We start from the raw sequence: 20,175 nt of genomic DNA on the forward strand, positions 1-20,175 counted from the left end.
CAGCACGTCCGGGGACAAGCGGACCATCAACAGCCCACGTCTTGGGACAAGCGGACCATCTACAGCCCACGTCCGGGGACAAGCGGACCAATTACAGCCCAAGTTCGGGGACAAGCGAACCAACTACAGCCCACGTTCGGGGACAATCTCATCATCTGTCGACTTTCCTCAAGCATTGAAAGTATTATCCGGAGGATTTCTTCAAGCATAGAAATCCGCCAAATTCCTTTGTCGGCTTTCCTCAAGCATGGAAAGAATTATCGGTGGATTTCTTCAAGCATAGAAAAACGCCAAAATCATATGTCAACTTTCCTCAAGCATGCAAAGTGTCATCCGGTAGGTTTCTTCAGGCTTAGAAAGCTACCAAACTCATCTGTCGGCTTTCCTCAACCATGGAAAGCAATTCAACAAACGTCATCCAGTGGATTCCTCCAAACATAGGAAAATACCAAACTCATTTGTCACCGATACACTGGTGTCAGATAAGCGTTCTATCCCTTTACTCTTTTATCTGTGGAATTAACATTTTTATGCAGGTATCGGCGTATACAGAGTGATTTAGGATCGCAGAACGTCTTAAATCATACTCCGTCCCTATCGACTACTTTGACTATCGTTTTTGAAATTGACGTTTCTACAAACTCAGTCAAAGTGGTGGCTTCTGTAGACACCTAAAAATGTCTCCCCAAAACCAAACCCGATGATGAACAACCTTTCACCGCCATTATTGGTCGGGTTGAGTATTTAATCTTGGTGTGCTTAAATCCATATTTCCATTTCATAAACCAACCCAACTTCTAGCCCATTTCATCAAACCATAACTTATTTTCCTCTTTTCATGCCTTGAAACCCAAAATAATTCATTTCGTGTCCTTTAAAATCATTCATTTCGTGTCCTTTTTATAAAACGTTTAATCCAGTTTATTTTGGTCCATTATCTGGGTTCCATGATTGAATATTTGGATGGGGCTTTAAAATAGATTTCCAACGATATATTATATGCCCAAATCCGAGTTATAACGAATAAGTTATGGCCAAAATATTAAACCGAGCCCAAACCGAACCTAAGCCCAACTTACCTACGACCCAATGATCATGTGGAGGGTCCAAATTATTTAATCCCATTCCTAAACCAATTAGGATTAACTAGAATCTTCTATTAGTTTCTAAAAGATCTTAATTATCCTTTTTGAAAAGATAAGATTAAATAGTTTGAAATTGAATAAAACTCCTTTTTTTGAAAGTCCTAATTTCTATCCGAATTGAAAGACGTTCAAATATAGAAAGATATTATTTTCTTGTATCATATTTTTTATCCAAATTTTATATGGTTGAATAGCCCTTGAAATTATATTTCCAATGATATATTATAATATCAATTTCGAGCTATAACAAAAAAGATATGAATTAAATAAAAAACTCTATCCAAAACTGATACTGTCTCACTATTTCGTCTATATCTTTTATTGTACACAATATTTTAATCTGATTCTAATTGGGTTAGAAAGTAGACTTCAAGATATTTCCAACAATACCTTATTCATCTTATTCCAATTTCTGGATCAAAAGATATGATAAAAACAAAAACCGTAAAAACTGTTGTTTATCGCAAGAGTTTTAATCCGATTCGAACTCGATCTTTTATTGATTCTTCGACCTTCTTTTTTCCCTATAAATAGAGGTCATGTCACCCCTTTTTCAATGATCAACAAAGCTTGATCATCAAATCCTTCTCTATTTCCTCTTTTACACCAAAAATCATTCTCTTCTCTCTCTCCCATATTCTAAGCCTTAAACCTATATTTCTAATTCTATCATTTCTTCCTTAAGCACTCCAAGGAGTTCATACAATACCCAAAGTTCTATACTTAAACCAAGGCATGAAATGTATAATTAACTGAGGGTTTGGACCCTCCACATGATCATTGGGTCGTAGGTAAGGTAGACTTAGGATCATATTACCAATAATGGCGGTAAAAGGTTGTTCATCATTGGGTCTACAATGATGATGATGATGGTAATATGGAAATCAAGAAAACACACTGCAGACCCAATGAAGTTGTTGATTTAATTAACGATTTTAGTGAGCAGCAAAAAAAAGATGTCATAAGTATTGGTTTTAGAGGACTACTTGAACTAAAGTTAAGAAGAATTTCAACAAAGATGCTTCTATGGCTTTGTCACCATTTCAATGAAAGCAGCTGCATATTCAAGATTGACATGTTGAAAGAATTTTCATTGAGTTCCTACGATGTTGAAGATATATTTTTGCTTCTATATGTAAATGTGAACAAGGTGAGTTTTCACTTAAGGAAGCAACCTCTATCAAACTTTTTGATTCAAAAAGAATGGAAGAAAAACCTAGAAATTCCAGAAGATGATGAGATAATTGTGAATAATTTGGAGAACAAATTAAAGAGTCTAAAGGAAGGAGGGGAGGATTTTAAAAGATTCTTTGTGATTTATGTTTGCAGCACATTCTTGGCCCCTATTGCAAACAGAGTGATTGATTAAAAGATAATCAATTACGCAGACAATGTAAATAAAACACATAACCTAGATTGGTGTGGTTATGTGATGAATAACCTGTACAAATCAGTGGGAAGCTTCAAGAACAACAAAAAAAAGGAAACAAGATCGGGAATAAGTGGATGTATCCTTATTCTTCAACTTGTATACTTTCATCATCTAGCATTCAGAGGGTAGCATAAACCTACAACACTGCCATTGATCCAACATTGGTCAGATGAGAAAGTCAAAGAAAGAATTGCAAAAGAGGCAAAGGCATCTTTTGGTCAAGGAGAACTTCAAAAAGATGACTATCCAGTTTGTAGAAAAAAATGAAAGCAAGCATTCTTGGGAGATGTAATTGAGAATGCATATAGAAATTTTACTGATAGGGAGAGAATATTGGTGTCATTTAACCTACCAGAAGGTGTGATGACAGATAGTGAAATACATGAAGCTGCAAAAGATGTGAGTAATTTTTTTTTTTAGTTACAATGATTTCTTTTATTTACTTTAAAATGAAATGTAGTTACTTTTATCTCATATTTGTTTACTTTTATTATATTAAATTGCTCTGCTCCTAGTGGTAATAATATATAGTAAATAATAAACATAAAGTAAATAATGTTGACTTTAAAGTAAACAAATTAACTTTAAAAGTTAATATTATTTGTGTTAAAAAATAATGTACTAATAAATTGTTGTTATTTATTTTGAAGGAAATTGAAGAAGAACTGCATTTGTTGACTAGAGATTCACAAATCTTTGCAGTGATACATGCTGAGCGTATAGCTACCTTAGGAGAAAAGATGAAAAGGCAACAAATGAATGTGTCTACATATAATTCCCAACAGGTTTCTGAAACACAAAGGCTGATGGAAGATCCTAGAGTACAAAGGGCTATGGATGAAATAGTCAGGCTTTATGATGATCTAAAAAATGTATCTAGTGTGATTCTGTCAACATGGGAGGAGAAACATAAAACTAACACAGATCCTAAAACTTTTGAAGAAGATGAAGTTGATCCTAAAACTGTCCATTTAGATGTTGATGATGAAGATTTTGAAATAGAGGATCTGGATGATGGAAAAAAAGAGAACGATGACAAAAAAGAAGAGAATGAAAACAATAGGCAGGAGGAGGAAGAAGATGAGGAGGAGGAGGAAGAAGACGAAGAGGAGGAGGAAGAAAAAGAGAAAAACAAGGAGGAGGAGGAAGAAAAGGATAAAAAGAAGGAGTAGGAGGAAGAAGAAAAGGAGGAGGATCAAAAACAAGATGATGACAAAAATGAAAAAGAGGAGGAAGTAAACCAAGGAGAGAAAGATGCTGAAAACAAGGGTGTTGATAATCAGGAGGTTGATGCTGATAATTAGGGAGAGAAAGATGCTGAAAACAAGGGTGTTGATGTTGATATTAGTAAGGTAGTACACTCAGTTACTGAGAGTATCCTAAATCAGCCAACACTTACAAAGGAAGGTAAGTTGTTAACTTTAATAAATATTAATCAATCCATATTCAATAGTGTATCATTATATTGAAATTATATCTGCTATTTTATTACAGTTGTTGCTGAAAAACAACTTAAGGCAGAAACATCCACTATTGAGATTAAGGACATTCACAATGAGATAGTTTCAAAAGTTAAAATCAATTTAGATTATGGAGAGAAAGATGTTGACATTAATTTTTTTTCTAAGAAAATGAAAGGAAACAAATCAAGAATGAATTAAATGCTAGAGCTTTTTCAAGTAGTGGCTGATTACTGCTTTGTGAAGTACAGCCCATTCGAACAGTAAGTAATATATTATTTAGGTTCAACTATATTATATCTACTTTACGTTATATTTAGTTTACTTTAAATAATATTTTATTTACTATAAATATTTAATTTTGCAAAGTGAAGAGATTGGGAAATTTGAAAGTCTTCTCATGATAACAAGAGATGACACAACATCCCTAGCTCCAACAGCCCCTACTCAAATGATAAAATCTAATATAGTTCAATGTTGGTCATTTCTAATGAATGATTCTCGATTGAAAGAAGATCCTTCATGCTTTTTCTTTGGCATTGATCACAGTGTAAGAATTAAAAAAACTGTTAAGCTCAATCATAATTAAATATGTAAGATCTCATAAAGTAATATTTTATATGTTCTCATTAATACACAGAGACCTCTAGAGCTGTCTCTAAGGTCACAAGATGCTTCCCAGCCAACGGATAAAAGAACAGAGGTGAAGTCTCCTTCAGTACACTCACAAGAATTGAATCAGGCATGGTACGATTGGATGTGCCTATGTGATGCAAAGGAGAAAATTAAGACAACTCAGTTGGTATGTCTTATTATTGTAATAATTAAACTACATTGTATGGAATTATGATTTGGAATTTGTAAAAAAATAACTAAAATTTTAATGACATATTTTTGTTCCAATCTGTATGGGTAACCACTATAGTTTGATAGTGGTTAACTTTATGAATCGGACAATTCAGTAATTGGATAAATGGGAGTATGATGACAGGCACAAGCCTTTCTACAGAATTCTTGGATCTGTTATGGTAAGATTTTTTTTGGTTTATAAAAAGTAAATTGTTAAAGTAAATAAAAGTACTATTAAAGTAAATGAAAATGTATTAAAAGTATAGATTATAATGACAGTTAAAAAATAAGATAAAAAAGAAAGTAAATAATATTTTTATTAAAGTAAAAGAATATCTATTAAAGGTGCACATTTTATTACTTATAAAAATATAATATAAAATATAAAGTAAAAGATGTTCTAATTAAAGTAAATCATATGAAAGTAAATCATATAAATTAAAGATGCTCTAATTTATACTATAAATTTGTTTTACTTATATATTGCTTTACAAATATTAAAGGTGGAGGAAATGTCAAACTTTCTGAAGAGAATTGATCATGAAAAAGCTGATGAAATTCTTGAATAAGAGTTTGATGAAGTTAACTTCAAGTAGAAGACACCAAGATATACTCTTGATTGTGGTGTATTTGCAATGATCCATATGCTGTATTTTTCTGGAGAGACTTTTGATTCTGACCTTGATTCAGCAAATAGGAGAAAGGTGTATCGTGCAGAAATATGTGCTGCTCTTGCTTTGGCAGACATAAACACCAATAGAAAACAACTTCTGAGAAAAATTTCAAGGTTTAGGGTAGTTAGAAAACTAGAGAAGGAGAAAGGGGTAAAAGATATGATTTTTGTTTCTAATTTCTTGAAGAAACACAAGGAAGTAATGGATAACATGAGTTTGCAATGTTACCAAGTGATCGACTACTTAGCAATCAATGATGGTGAAAACTTTCCAAACAAGAGGTATGTTTTAGACTTCCTAAAAAACAAATAGTCATATTGCATAATATATAATATTGTTTGACATAAGTATAACTTTAACTTTAACTCTACATTACAGCAAAGTAGTTGGCTGGTTTATAGATTCAATTGAAATAGTAAGGCAAGATTGTAACGCTTTGCTCAATGAATGGAAAGTTTCAAGTAATGTGATCACTGCTTGGTCAAACAACCTGAATAACATTGAAATGGAAAAAGATAGGTCTGAAAATGACTTGATCATATACTTTTTTGGATTTGACTTCATGGTAAGTTTTTCAAATTAACTTTTATAGTTTAGAATTCTGTATCAAATAAATATTAGAAATAATAATTGGATTTTTTCTTTGGAAGGATGCTTTAACAATATGTTTGAAAGCTCATGGAAAAAAGTGAGTAACAAGTCAGCAAAAACTATGGATTGATTGGAACACAATTATTGGACTTGGATGCAGCTCAATGTGTAAGACATACTTAATATTAAAGTAGAACAATATATGTTCAAAGTAATTAAAAACAGGTTTAAAGTAAATATGTTTATATGTAGGTGTATATACCTGTGATGTTAGAAGATCATTATTTTCTTGCTGTGATAAACTTCAAAGATGAAACAATTGATCATCTGGACAGCGCTTTGTACGAGACAAATGAAGAATATGAGCTAGTACAGAGTTATATCTTAGAAACGGTAAAGAATCAATGGATTAAAAAATTATCTTTAAATTTATTTTTCAATATCTTTTATTATACTAATATTCATTGCATTCAGGTTATACAAGTACAAAAGTTACCATACTTATTTTTGAAGTAGTTACACTCTAGAACTAATCTATACTAAATTATACCCTTTTTTTTTTTTACAGGAATTTGCAAGACTGAATCACCATCATATAAGATTAGTGCTTGACCTACTTCTTAGTGAAAGAAATCAAATGAAACAGAAGCTGCTAACAAATGTTGAGAATTGGGAAGAAAAGAAAGAATCGGAACAAATGTAAATGATATCAGTAGACTTGAATATATCATAGATATTTAGAGTACTTGAACTTGTGTTGTATTAATGCAAAACTTTTATTAAGTAGTGGTTGAAGATAAGTTACTGGTGCAGCTTCAAGTTCTGCAACTTGTATAGCAATTTGGTAGTTCTAGTATAATATTAGGCCTTATTTTGGTTAGCATCAATTATAAATGTGAAAATTATGTGATGCTATTTGTAATTAAAACTATGGTTTTAGCCACTTAATATAATATTTCCGGTTTGTGTTAAAAAAATAATACATATTATATATCTAAGTTAAATTACTAGGATTGTTCTTTCTCAAAAATGATGGAAGATATAAAAGTAAATGTAAATACTGTTAAAGTAAATAACACTGTGTTTAAAGTAAATACAAAAGTTTTTAAAAAAAAAAAATTCTGAAATGTGGTGTTCGATTTTAAAGTAGAGAAAAATACATTTAAAGTAGAGGTGGAGATTGGAAAAAGTATTAATGTCAAAAAAATGTTATTCGATTATAAGTAAATGAAAAAAATGTTAAAGTAAATAATACTATGTTTAAAGTAAAAGGAAAAAAGTTTTACAAAAATCTTTATGAAATAAGGTGTTCAATTTTAAGTAAAAAAAATACTGTTAAATTAATAGAAAATGGATATAAAGTAAAGGGAGAAATGGGATATAAAAGTATTCAAGTAATAATAGTTGACCCAACTCAAATGACCCGACGCATGACTCAAAATTGACCCAAAATCATTAACCCAGAAAATGACAAAAATCCCAAAATTAACCCTACACAACCTATAACCGAGTCGAAAATGGAGTTGACCTAATGTTGACCATACACTCGAACTCACCTAACCCGAAGTTGACCAACTTGAATTTGACTTGAAGAGTTTGACCCGAAGTGTTTAACAAATTCGAACATGATCCGAAGTGTTTGACCTGAAGTGTTTAACCAACTCAAATGTGATCATACAACAAACTGGGTATGGGTCAAGTCTCCTACTTCATTTGCCTCGCTAACATCCGGCCTATGTTGATCGAATTACAACCGGCCTTACATTATATTAGATTTGGTACAAGTTTAGGTGAGTTTAATAACCGGTCAAATTACATAATTACTTTCAATTAAAGTCAATAATTAATGGTTAGAAAATTATTAACCTAAAAAATGACACAAAACCCAAAATTAACTCAACCCAACCCTACCCGGCTCGAAAATGGAGTTGACCTTATGTTGACCAAACACCCGAACTCACCTGACCCAAAGTTGACCAGCTCGAATTTGACCCGAAGAGTTTGACCCGAAGTGTTTAACCAACCTAAACATGATCCGAAGTGTTTGACCTGAAGTGTTTAACCAACTCGAATGTGATCTTACAACAAACTAAAGATGATCAAGTCTTCGACTTCATTTGCCTCGCTAACATCCGGCCTATGTTGATCGAATTACTACCGGCCTTACATCTTATTATATTTGGTACAAGTTTAGGTGAGTTTAATAAATGGTCAAATTACATTCAAGTAAACTCAATAATTAATGATTATTAGAAAATTAACTCAATCTAGAATTTTAGTCAAATTTGGTTCAAGTCAATAATTTTACGGGTTATAATCAAGTTAAAATCACCAAGTCAGTAGTATATGGCTTACATTTGGGTCGGCTCATTTACACATCAATTCATGTTCAAAATTGGTACCTCATTTGGTACAAGTTTAGGTGAGTTTGATAACCGGTCAAATTACATTCAAGTAAAGTCATTAATTAATGGTTAGAAAATTAACTCATTCTAGAATTTTAGTCAAATTGGTTGAAGTCAATAATTTTACAGGTTATAATCAAGTTGAAATCAGCAAGTCAATAATAGATGGGTTACATTTGGGTCAGGTCATTTACATGTCAATTCATGTTCAAAATCTGTATCATATACTCTTGTCAACTCGAGTTCCACGAAAAATGTGACAAGTATTTTAGAACAAAAAATGGATATGGTAATAAGTATTCTAGGAGAAAAGGAATAATACAAGCAATTATCTTTAATTTTGTAAGAAAGAACATTATATAAATCAAATAATTCATATGATATAAAATATGATAAAAGTAAATGAAATATTTCATAAAGTTAAAGTATAATAGCTAAAAGTAATCAAACTAAACTTAAGTTCTGTAGTACAATTACTTATAGTAAATGTAAAAATATTACAATAATAAAAATAATAGAAAAAATTTGTTCATTAAATCTTCATCTTGATCTTCCAAAACATCTTCTAATTTTCAAGTATTAAAATAACTGCACAAAAATAAACATCAGTTATTTGTCACAAATTAAAGTAAATAAATTAGAATGTAAAGTAAATAAATTAAAACCTAAAGTAAATTAAAAAAGGTAAAGAGGTAAAATACCAAATAAAAAAATACCAAGAATAATAACACCTGCACAAAATAAAAAGTAAATGAAGTTACTGTTAAAGTAAATAAATAGAAGTTTAAAGTAAATAGAACACACTTAAGAGTAAAATACCTGAAAGACTACTTGTTTGGACAGTTTCTACTGTCATGGGAAACACCAGATTGCCCACAAGCTCTACAAGTTCTGCCTTTTTTAGATTTTTCTTCAGTAGCTATTTCTTTTGCACTCTTCAACCTCTTTGAACTTCTGGCAGAACCCTTATTAAGACACTGATTTGGAGGAAAGACATTTACATCAACTTCATTTGACCCAACCAAAACCTGAATATCAGCATCTTTCACCTCTTTTGAACTAGGTGCATTTTCAGGATTATTCTTTGATATCATCTGCTACTCAAATGATGATAATGTCCTAATAAGCTCAGATAAATCATCCTCAGATTGATCAGTTAAACTCACACAACTGAAAATCTTGGACCATACATCACTGACCAATTGCTTCTTCTTATCATACTTAGAAGCATCATCTAGAGCAAAATCTATGACAGAAGCTTTCTTCAGAACATCTTTTCTCCAACGATTCAAGATATAAGCATCAGGAATTTCTCGTATACACTTGTCTTTCATAACAAACAAAATGTGTATACATAAAACACCTTGACTCTCAAACATTCTACAAGTACAACTTGACTCATATGTTGCCAAGGCAAAATTTACATCAAAATTTTTCCTTTTCTCATGATCAACAATAACTGAAAACTCCACACCATCTCCATACAGAGAACTACAACTTTCAACACCACATGAAAAACAGGCTCCCTGGCATTCTTCTTGAAAATCATAAAATATGGAACGAGTATAAACAACAGCAGCATGCTTTTCCAAGTGTAAATTAGTAACCAATTGAGGCTCAAGTTTATTAAGCCTGTACAACTTATCCTGTTCATGCCTTTGAGAATCAAGATCAGTTTCATAATGGACAAAGAATTCAACACAGGTCACATGAGGATTTGTAAAATTACAAAAGAAACTGTTTTCACCTTCAGACCTAGATGTAGAACGCAGTAACCCACCCATAAATAGGTCCCCAAAATATGCAGGAATCCAAAGATGTTTAATCTTGAACATGTATGTAAACCACTCATGATCAACAAGGTTAAACTCCTCCATAACACTATTCCAGCCATCAACGAATACATGAGGATCAATCTCTCTATCCCAAACTACTACACTTAGCTTTTTCAGGAAATCAGTTTCATTATAAAAAGCAGTTCCAACCTTTTCAAGTACCTTCCTCATTATGTGCCACATACATAGCCTATGTTTAGTCTTGGTAAAAACCTTTTCTATGGCAATACCCATTGCAGGATCTTGATCAGTGATAATACAAGAGAGTTCTCTTCCCATACACTTCACAAAAGTTTCAAATAGCCCCACAAAAGAATCTATGTCTTCTTTAGATAATAGAGCAGCACAAAATGTAACACATCTCTTGTGATTATCAACACCAGTAAAAGGACATAAAACCAATGAATATTTATTTGTATCATAGGTAGAATCAAAAGATAAAGAGTCCTCAAATAATTGATAATCTCTTCTACCAATAGCATCAGCCCAAAAGGCACGGGTCAAATGCCTACTTCCATCAACACAGTAATCAAAATAATAACCCCCTTTACTGGTTTTCACTTTTTGTTCAAGGTTCTGAACAAACATTGCACCATCAGCATTAGAGATATAAACTTTCAAGTCCCTAGAAAAATTTTTGAAATCATTTTTACTGCCCCTGACATTTTGAAACCCACCACAAAGTTCTTTCATGATCCTATAAGACATAACAGCCCCTATATTTAAATTTGAGTTGTCAAAAATAAATTTCTTATGAGCAAAATTTAAACCAACTTCATGTTTAGTAACCTGCCTAGTAATAGGTGTAGAAAAAGGGTGAGAATGATATTCATAAAAATAATACACCATATGCTTCCCACCAGTATAGAACCTAAATTTTATCTTAGCAGGACAACCAACTCTCTTCACAGTATTTCTCTTTAAACAAGCACCTTCAACTTGTTTACCAGGTTTCTTGTTATTTGTCACATACCCTTCTTTGCTACATAATAAATATTTAATTATAGTAACTCCTTTACCAGTAGGATCATTCGTATTCTTTTGTGATTTAGTAGTACTAGAAAGGACTTTAAATCCACGCTCATTAGCATAATTGTAATAAAAGGCAATACCATCTTGAAGGGTATCAAATATCATTCCAACAAAAGGTTTGTTTTCAAAAGAACATGGCATATACTCTTTATCACCTCCAAAATTATAATATATTTTAGGAAGCAAAGGTTGAGTGGGTGTTTTAAAAATTCTTACATTGTTATCTTCAGTAGTGACAGAAGAAGAACAATGTTCTATGCTTTCACACATGTTCCTGAAAAGTAAATGAATAGAAGGAAAGAGTAAATAAACAATAAATACAAGTAAATAAATTATAACTAAAAGTAAACAATATGTTTAAAAAATATGCTCTACGATTTCAGACATGTTCCTGAAAAGTTAATGAATAGAAGGAAAAAGTAAATAAACATTAAATAAAAGTAAATAAACTATAACTAAAAGTGAACAATATTTTTTTAAAAATATACTAAAAAAAACTATTAGAGATATACTAAAAAGTAGATGACTCAAAGCATAAAGTAAATAGAAAATTAATAATGAAAAGTTAATGACTGAATGCAAAAAGTAAATTTAAAAGAACAACAAATTATACTGCTAGATTAATAACAGAAAACAATATATCAACTATATGCAGACACAACTACATTGAATCCGTAAGTGTAAAACCATAAAATAGGAATTAAAAACCAATATCGTAAAAATAAAACCCAAAATCAAACAATAAATTGTATAGAATAATTCAAAGAACAATTAATAAGCAAAAATTAAGAAAAATTACAATAAAAAACCCTAAATTGAAAAACTCAGCTCAAAATAAACAATGAAATCAAACTAAACAAACAAAATACAAATATAATTAAAAAATTACCTCAATGAATGAAAAAACCAAAATAATACGAATTAATAAAAGATCAAAAACGAAAAATCTGGGCAAAAAATTCGCAAAGTCGAAGAACTCAAATCCATGGCGGAGAAATCGATGTTAGAGAAATAAAATGTGGACGCGTAGAGAGAGAAAATGAATGGAAAAGAGAGAGAAAGAAAGGAGGTCATTCATTTTTGCAAAATTACCAAAATGCCATTACTGAAATGAAAAACGCGGGTAAGATGTCAGCCATTGGATCAAGGAAGATCAACGCACCAGATTAGTTCCCAGTTCCTATTCTATGCTTAGGTTCTCACATGATCCCATTTCTATATATATATATATATATATATATATATATATATATATATATATATATATATATATATATATATATATATATATATATATATATATATATATATATATATATATATATATATATATATATATATATATTCCATTAAAAAAATAAACAAACAAAATTTGTTTTTGTGAATATGAATAAATTGTTTTTGAGGCATTGCTTTTCTTTCTTCATCTTTTTGCTTTTACTTTTGACTTAGTACCACTTAAACTTGCACGTTGGCTATTTTTCTTCCTAAAAACAATGGTTTGCACGGTTTGAGAGTATCTTTGGTTTACTCTAGGACAGGGTATGCTAAGGTAGCGGTTTAGACCTTTTGGGGCCTTGAAGGCGGATCCTTTTGGTTTTTGGTGAGACGGAGTTGCTTCCTTTGGTTGATTTGCACTACACCAAAAACTAGATTAGAGATCGCAAAATATACGGTTATCAGAGGTAGGCGTTCTCCAAAAGAATATAGATCGTATTAATATAAGAGGCGTTCTTTATGTTAATACATATGTAACGGTTAGCATAGTTAACCGTTCTCTATTTCTTTTTACTCAAATAATTAAAAAAAATAATTATGTATTATAAATGATATAGAACGTTCATCTTGACAACTATTTTGTATTATATTAATTAATTTTTTTTAATTAGGAGGAAATTACATACGGAGTAATAATTTACCCAAATTATCAAATTAAAGCGGATAAAGGTGAAATTGAAGGCATTGAAGCCCGCATCACTTACACTTTCATGAGTTTCATCAAAAAGTGAAACCTTTTTCTCATTCATCAGCAAAAAAAAAGTGAAACCTCCATCAAACCTCCATAGCAAAACCTTCATCAGCCGCTTATTGTTCAGCTCCACCGCCGCTCTACCGCTGCTCCACCGTCGCTCTACCGCCGCTCCACTTTTGCAGTACCGGACCTGTCTGCTGAGCCACCAGTAAATTGAGGTTCGAATTTTTCTTGTGATATAGTAATTGGATTTTGATAATTGTTAATTTAATTGCATGAATCATTCAAATTATGTAGGAAACAGAAGTAAATTCGTAGAATTTGAATTTTAGGTGATTGAAAAAAACTTCAAAGTTCTTGTTTTAGGGATAAATTCATCGATTGTTTGTATGTATATATTTAAGCCGAATTACTGCATTAAGTTCAATCAAATTATCCTTAATTTTATCGAATTTACTTTTATTTCAATTGTAATCAAAATTATTTTTAACAAATTAATCTTACCTAAGTTCAATTTAGAACCCTAATCAGAAAATTTTTTAAAAAAAGGAACAAAGAGATAGGACTTAAAACAGTGAAATAAACATACAATTTTTGGTTTTGGTTTAGTGGTGGTAATATATGTTGTTGGTAGAATTGATGAGGATATAGTTGAGCCCATTTTGTGAATGAGGTTTGTTTGAAAACAAAATGTTGGGGCTTTTGTGTTTACATCAGCTTTTGAATATGATTTAGAGTCTACATAGACTTGCTATTTTACCTCTTCTTTGGCTAAATATTCATCTGCATTTAAGGTCAGACAAAATTAAATATAGAGTTTGATGCCCAATGGAACATAAAATGGTAAGTAGAAAGCAAAACAAAGAAGGGGTTATAGGCTAAATATTCTACTTGAACTACCCTATGACTACTACTATTGACATTGGGATATAATTCTTCATTATCTTTAACAGTTATATATGAGCTACTTTTTGTTATAGAAAAATTTTGTCGGTGAATTACTGAAATGTACTAGTATGTTCTATTGACCAAGTAGTAGCGATTAAAGTGTTCTTTTTTTCTTGACTAAACTGGTACAAAGCTGGAATTTACTGTATTTCTGAAACAATAAAACTCAGTACTATGTTGTCTTGCTTTTAATTTTCTCAATAAATTGTATTTGTAACATTCTATTTTATGAACTTCGGATACGGTACGGGTACAATTAGTAGGTGTGCTCTGGTTTACAGGTGAATGTACAAATTTGTATTATAATTTGCTTATCAAACTAATCAAGTAATTAGTTGATCATTTTTTTTATTGATAAACTTACTAGTTGCTGATTGAGACATTCGAAGAATCCTTTTAGTCTGCATATGGTCCAAGTTTAGCTTGAAATTTTAGCACCTAAGCTAGCAATAAACAAACTAAACCCCAAATGCCCTGCATTTCCCCTACCCCTACCCCTACCCCTGGGTTTTCCCGTGTCGTACATTTTCACATATCTTCTATAAAATGCTTACCCGTCGTAGTTAATTTTCATGGGAGAATATTTTGCACTCTTCTTTTTCCATCTGTTTAGACGAATCATTAGATTAATTAAGAGTATTATCTTGGCTTATTATCCATTTGAGCAAGGTGTTACAGTCTTACGGAGACAAAATAATAATGTCGGATAGTAGAGTAAGTACAAGTACATAATAGGAGTACATGTGAAATAATCTCTCGCAAATTGATGTAAGCATTGTAGTCTTGACTAGATTCTTGTTGCTATTAATAGGAAAGAAAGATGTTGATGCTTCCTCTCCTGTTCTTCAGCTGTTGAAGTTGTTCTATTTAATTGAATTTTTAACTACTTTATATCTGTTTTAAGTAATTATCTTAATTAAACTGTCAAATTAATTAATTTCCCTACAACTTGTTCTATAGAATAGGTAGGAAGGTTTTTACTCTACTGTTTTGAGTTGTCACTCGTGTTTTTTAATTCTTTTATCAATAATTTCTTACTTGTATTTTTTATTTCTGATAACTTTTTCCTAAAAGTTCGTTTGTTTTTAAGTAGTGTATTTACTCTTGAATGGAGGAAGTTCGGAGATATGCATGAATTAATTGCACTAGGTTATGGAAATCTATTATGCTACAGGTGTACTATATATTTATATGACATGGATGGGTTGATTATAGGTCATATAAAGTTTATGATTCTAGAAAAATCTGTCAATAGTTCTAATGTGATTCATGTGGTTTGTGGGTGGGTAATGACTTTGAAGAACAATAAATGTCCGAGGTGAAAGTCACGTAGTTCAAATCGAGTCATATTCAGGTGATGAATCTTGAACTAAATATTCAATGGAACATAAAATGGTAAGTAGAAAGCAAAACAAAGAAGGGATTATAGACTAAATATTCTAGTTGAACTACCCTCTGACAAGAATAATTTTCAAAGAAGGGGTTTAGTCATGCTGGTTAATAACCAGTTGTATTCGTTGATCCCCTCGATCGATCATTGCTCTCTATGAATTCTATTCTCTGAGAAAAGTATGTGTTGTAGCTTTTACTAATTATTTATAAATCATAATATTATAAATTCACGGCTTAGCTAGTAAATTAGAGTATATTAGTAAGTGTAGAGACCTAAAAATGTCTCCCCAAAACCAAACCCGATGATGAACAACCTTTCACAACCATTATTGGTCGGGTTGAGTATTTAATCATGGAGTGCTTAAATCCATATTTTCATTTCATAAGCCAACCCAAATTCTAGCCCATTTCCCCAAACCATAACTTATTTTCCTCTTTTCATGCCTTGAAACCCAAAATAATTCATTTCGTGTCCTTTAAAATCATTCATTTCGTGTCCTTTTTATAAAACGTTTAATCCAGTTTATTTTGGTCCATTATCTGGGTTCCATGATTGAATATTTGGATGGGGCTTTAAAATAGATTTCCAACGATATATTATATGCCCAAATCCGAGTTATAACGAATAAGTTATGGCCAAAATATTAAACCGAGCCCAAACCGAACCTAAGCCCAACTTACCTACGACCCAATGATCATGTGGAGGGTCCAAATTATTTAATCCCATTCCTAAACCAATTAGGATTAATTAGAAAATTCTATAAGTTTCTATAAGATATTAATTATCCTTTTGAAAAAATAAGATTAAAGAGTTTGAAATTGAATAAAACTTTTCTTTTTTAAAATCCTATTTCTATCCGATTTGAAAGACGTTCAAAGATAGACAGATATTATTTTTGTGCCTCGTATTTTTTATCAAAATTTTATATGGTCGGATAGCACTTGAAATTATCTTTCCAGCGATATATTATAATATCAATTCCGAACTATAATGGAAAAGATATGAATAAAATGTCAAAATCTATCCAAAACTGACACCGTCTCACTATTTCGTCTATATCTTTTATTATACAACATATTTTCATATGATTTTAAATAATTTAGAAAGTAGACTTCAAACGATTTCCAAAGATATCTTATTTATCTTATTCCAATATCTGGATCAAAAGATATGATTAAAAACAAAAACCGCAAAAACTATTGTCTATCGCAAGAGTTTTATCCGATTCGATTTCTTAACTTTTCTTGATTCTTCGACCATATTTTTTTCTTATAAATAGAGGTCATATCTCCCCTTTTTTAATCATCAACAAGAATTATAATCAAATCATTTTCTCTTTCTCTCTTTTACATCAAAAATCATTCTCTTCTCTTTCTCTCATATTCTAAGCCTCAAACCTATATTCCTAATTACATCATTCTTCCCATAAGCACTCCAAGGAGTCTATACTAAACCCGAGGTTCCGTCCTTGAACCAAGGCGTAAAAGGTTTTAATAACTGAGGGTTTGGACCAAATAAAATCTATATTTATTTAATTTAATTTCTATTTGATTTATATTTTTTATTGAAGTTACTAACAATTTATTCATGATGTAGCAATTTAAAGGAACGCGCAGAATGTGAGTAATTAATTAATTTAATTACTCTTATTTAATTTTAATATTGCTAGTATCATGATTAGGGTTATTTTATATTTGATTTGACTAACGCTATTATTGTTGAATTGCTTCCAATATTAATTTTTATTCTATTTTTATTATTATGATCACCATATTGCATGTTTAAAGGAAATATGTAATTGAAAATCACGCCTAATAAGATAATTTGGACGACCGGTTTAGGTTCCTTTTTAATCTTATTGTTTAATCAAGTGATCACAAATATTTTAGAATATATGTTGCATTAATATTCAACCAATTTAGCATAATAATAGTTTGGAGCAAATTGAATCTTTGTTGGCATGCCTTTGAGATCGCAAAAATGCTTTTCACTATAAGAATCGAGTAGAGGCCAATACGGGCGAAATTGACTCCATGATTCACTTCGTACCATCATCCCCGATCCTCCTTTCGTGGTTCCGAACCATATGAAGTTAGTAATCTCATGGATTATGAAAGGGGTGTAACCTTCACGGGTCAATCGTTGTTGCTTATCGTTGTCCCTTATCGTGGTTGCCTTTTTATGCTCCGTGAACGGTTTACAAGTTCCTTAAAAACTTTTTGGCGGCTCCCTAATTTGCTTTGCCCCTAATCGTTGTCCCTAATCGTAATGTCAATTCCCACTTCCTATGAGTGCCAAGCATATTCACACATGCTTTAAAGTAGGCGCACTTCGAGCGACACCTACAGTAAGTATTAGCATGAATGTATTATGGTTTATTCGAATATAATGTATCTGTAATGTACAATGGTTCCACCTGGCGTTTCACTACAATTTATCCTTGTGATTATAAAGCCTGAATATTGGATCTCCTTTTTTTTGTTTATAAAGCAGGTCATTATTTCTTAGGTCTCGCTCTTTTAACCTGCATTCTCCATGTTTAAACGTATGTTTGAATGTATCTAATGAGAATGAACTAGTATGTTACCTTCAACTCATAAGCTTCTGGACAGTTTTGAATTGGATTATGGTTGATTAACAACTCATAAGCTTCTGGACAGTTGTGGTTTGCAGAAGATGTTAGAGGTGACTGTTGTGGTTTTTGTCTAAATTGGCTTGTCACCTCCTTGTGATAGAGATGGTTTCTGTGGCAGTGAAGGAGATGGAGATGGCTTAGGTTATGCTGGCGCCACTCTTGCTGGATGTAAAGGGGGCCGCTGTGAAGGTGGCTGAGATGGTACTTGGGTCTCTTGGCATAACAGGTGCTTGCTGAGGTGGTAATTGTCTGAGCTGGTGCTTGGGCCACTTGGCTGGAACTGTGTACTAATATCTGCTTGCTGTGTTTTGTAAAAAAAGAAAAAAGATATACTTATTTATATTTAATTAGATGAACTTATTTTAGATTATCACTAATATGTATGTATTTTACATTGTTTTGTAGTATTTTAAGCAAGTTTCTCCTACATATTCTCAACAAATGATAGAGGAGCTTAGGGAAAGGTGGATTGCATATGTTACCGGAAACAATCAATCAAATGACAACGACGATGATTTATGTAAATTGTAGATCAATATGGTATTGGTATATCTAAGCATAACTTTTATTAAATCAACATTAATTAGAAGGGTGTTTTGATATTTAACTCATGTATTTGTTTGTATAAAAAAAATTTGTATGAATGATTCAATTTAATTATGGCTGGATGTTTTAATTTTATATATGAGGTATATTTTGATTGCTTTTGTCTTATCTAGAATTATTTTTGATAATTTATATTATATAGAAATTTATATTGGATTTATTTAACATCGGAAATGTGGAATTTTTCTTGCAAGATAAATGTACAAGATAAAATACAGGAATACATACAACAAATACAGGTCTAAAATGAAATACAAAAAAATACAGATTATCAAAATACAGAAATAATACAATTAAAATACATACAGGGCTAATTCGAATAATCAAACACATATGGTCGGATTTTTTTTTAAAAAAAAAAACATTAAAGAACTGTAATCTAACTTAACCGTTCTCTATTGTAATGCAATATAGAACGGTTAAGTAGCCTAAACCGTTCTCTTGTCCTTCCTTAGTGTACGAATTTAAGAAGGGAAAAGAGAACGGTTGTGACTAACAATCGTTCTCTATTTGTCAATATATCAAACGCCTTAACGACCCATTCTCTATACTTTATACATCGCTTAGCAGAAGAACTCCCCTAAGGAGATTTATAAAGCCTATTCTAACAGTTCTCTAAGGCTTTTTTTGTAGTAGTGTTGACAACTTAAGTAAGTTTTTGCTACAACTGTGTGAGGATTTTTCTTTTTCAAGCCTTCATCATATTTTGATTGTGCGGCGTGGATCCTTGACCTTTGCATACCTAATCTTGAATCTTTACTCATAACTCTCAAACACAAGACCGAACCGACTAGGAAGGACAAAGGCAACTTTTCGGGGTGGTAATTTTTCAGTTTTGGGATTTTCTTCTTTCTTTTTAGTTCATTTGGGTTTACATTTGTATTCTTGCTAACCATTTGAGCCTTTCCCCTTCTTTTCAAGCCACATCTTTAGAAATTTGAGCCTTTTGTTTCTTTTTGTTCCATTTAACGTTTTTGTGGAGCAAATGGTCATGTTTTTGGAGTTTGTGTATATAAGGGTGGATATTGGTTCTATTTGTAAGCAAGCTTGTCTTTTGTATATATTGTGAATAATAGCAAATGAATGATGAAAAAGTCGTCCAAAGTCAAAAGAGGCAAGGACATAATAAATGCAAAATTAAAAGAGCCATCCAAAATTATAAGAGCCGAGGACATTTGCTTTGAATATATACATAAAA

The 20,175-nt window shown here is 31.4% G+C and overlaps 1 protein-coding gene and 1 long non-coding RNA gene across 4 annotated transcripts; one reads left to right on the plus strand and one right to left on the minus strand.

The window, feature by feature from the left end:
* Positions 1 to 9,653: 9,653 nt before the first annotated feature.
* On the minus strand, positions 9,654 to 11,693 carry LOC145632782 (protein FAR1-RELATED SEQUENCE 5-like). Its single transcript, XM_081685121.1, has one exon. It carries the CDS (start codon positions 11,691 to 11,693, stop codon positions 9,654 to 9,656), a length of 2,040 nt encoding a protein of 679 aa, XP_081541247.1.
* A 1,699-nt stretch (positions 11,694 to 13,392) lies between these two features.
* LOC145630635 (uncharacterized) lies at positions 13,393 to 19,054 on the plus strand. Of its 3 annotated transcripts, none has more exons than XR_014112149.1 (3): positions 13,393 to 13,613; positions 18,472 to 18,655; positions 18,777 to 19,054. It is a non-coding gene; the product is annotated as an uncharacterized LOC145630635 (long non-coding RNA). The 3 variants fall into 3 exon arrangements; XR_014112150.1 differs by having other exon boundaries at positions 18,490 to 18,655; XR_014112148.1 differs by lacking the exon at positions 13,393 to 13,613 and having other exon boundaries at positions 17,988 to 18,655.
* The last annotated feature ends 1,121 nt before the right edge of the window (positions 19,055 to 20,175 follow it).

Source organism: Chenopodium album, chromosome 5 (genome assembly GCF_948465745.1).
Source record: "Chenopodium album chromosome 5, dcCheAlbu1.1, whole genome shotgun sequence".
NCBI lineage: Eukaryota > Viridiplantae > Streptophyta > Magnoliopsida > Caryophyllales > Amaranthaceae > Chenopodium > Chenopodium album.

Excerpts from the sequence above, each read along its gene's own strand:
- LOC145632782 (XM_081685121.1), bottom strand. The coding sequence starts at position 11,693 with ATGTGTGAAAGCATAGAACATTGTTCTTCTTCTGTCACTACTGAAGAT.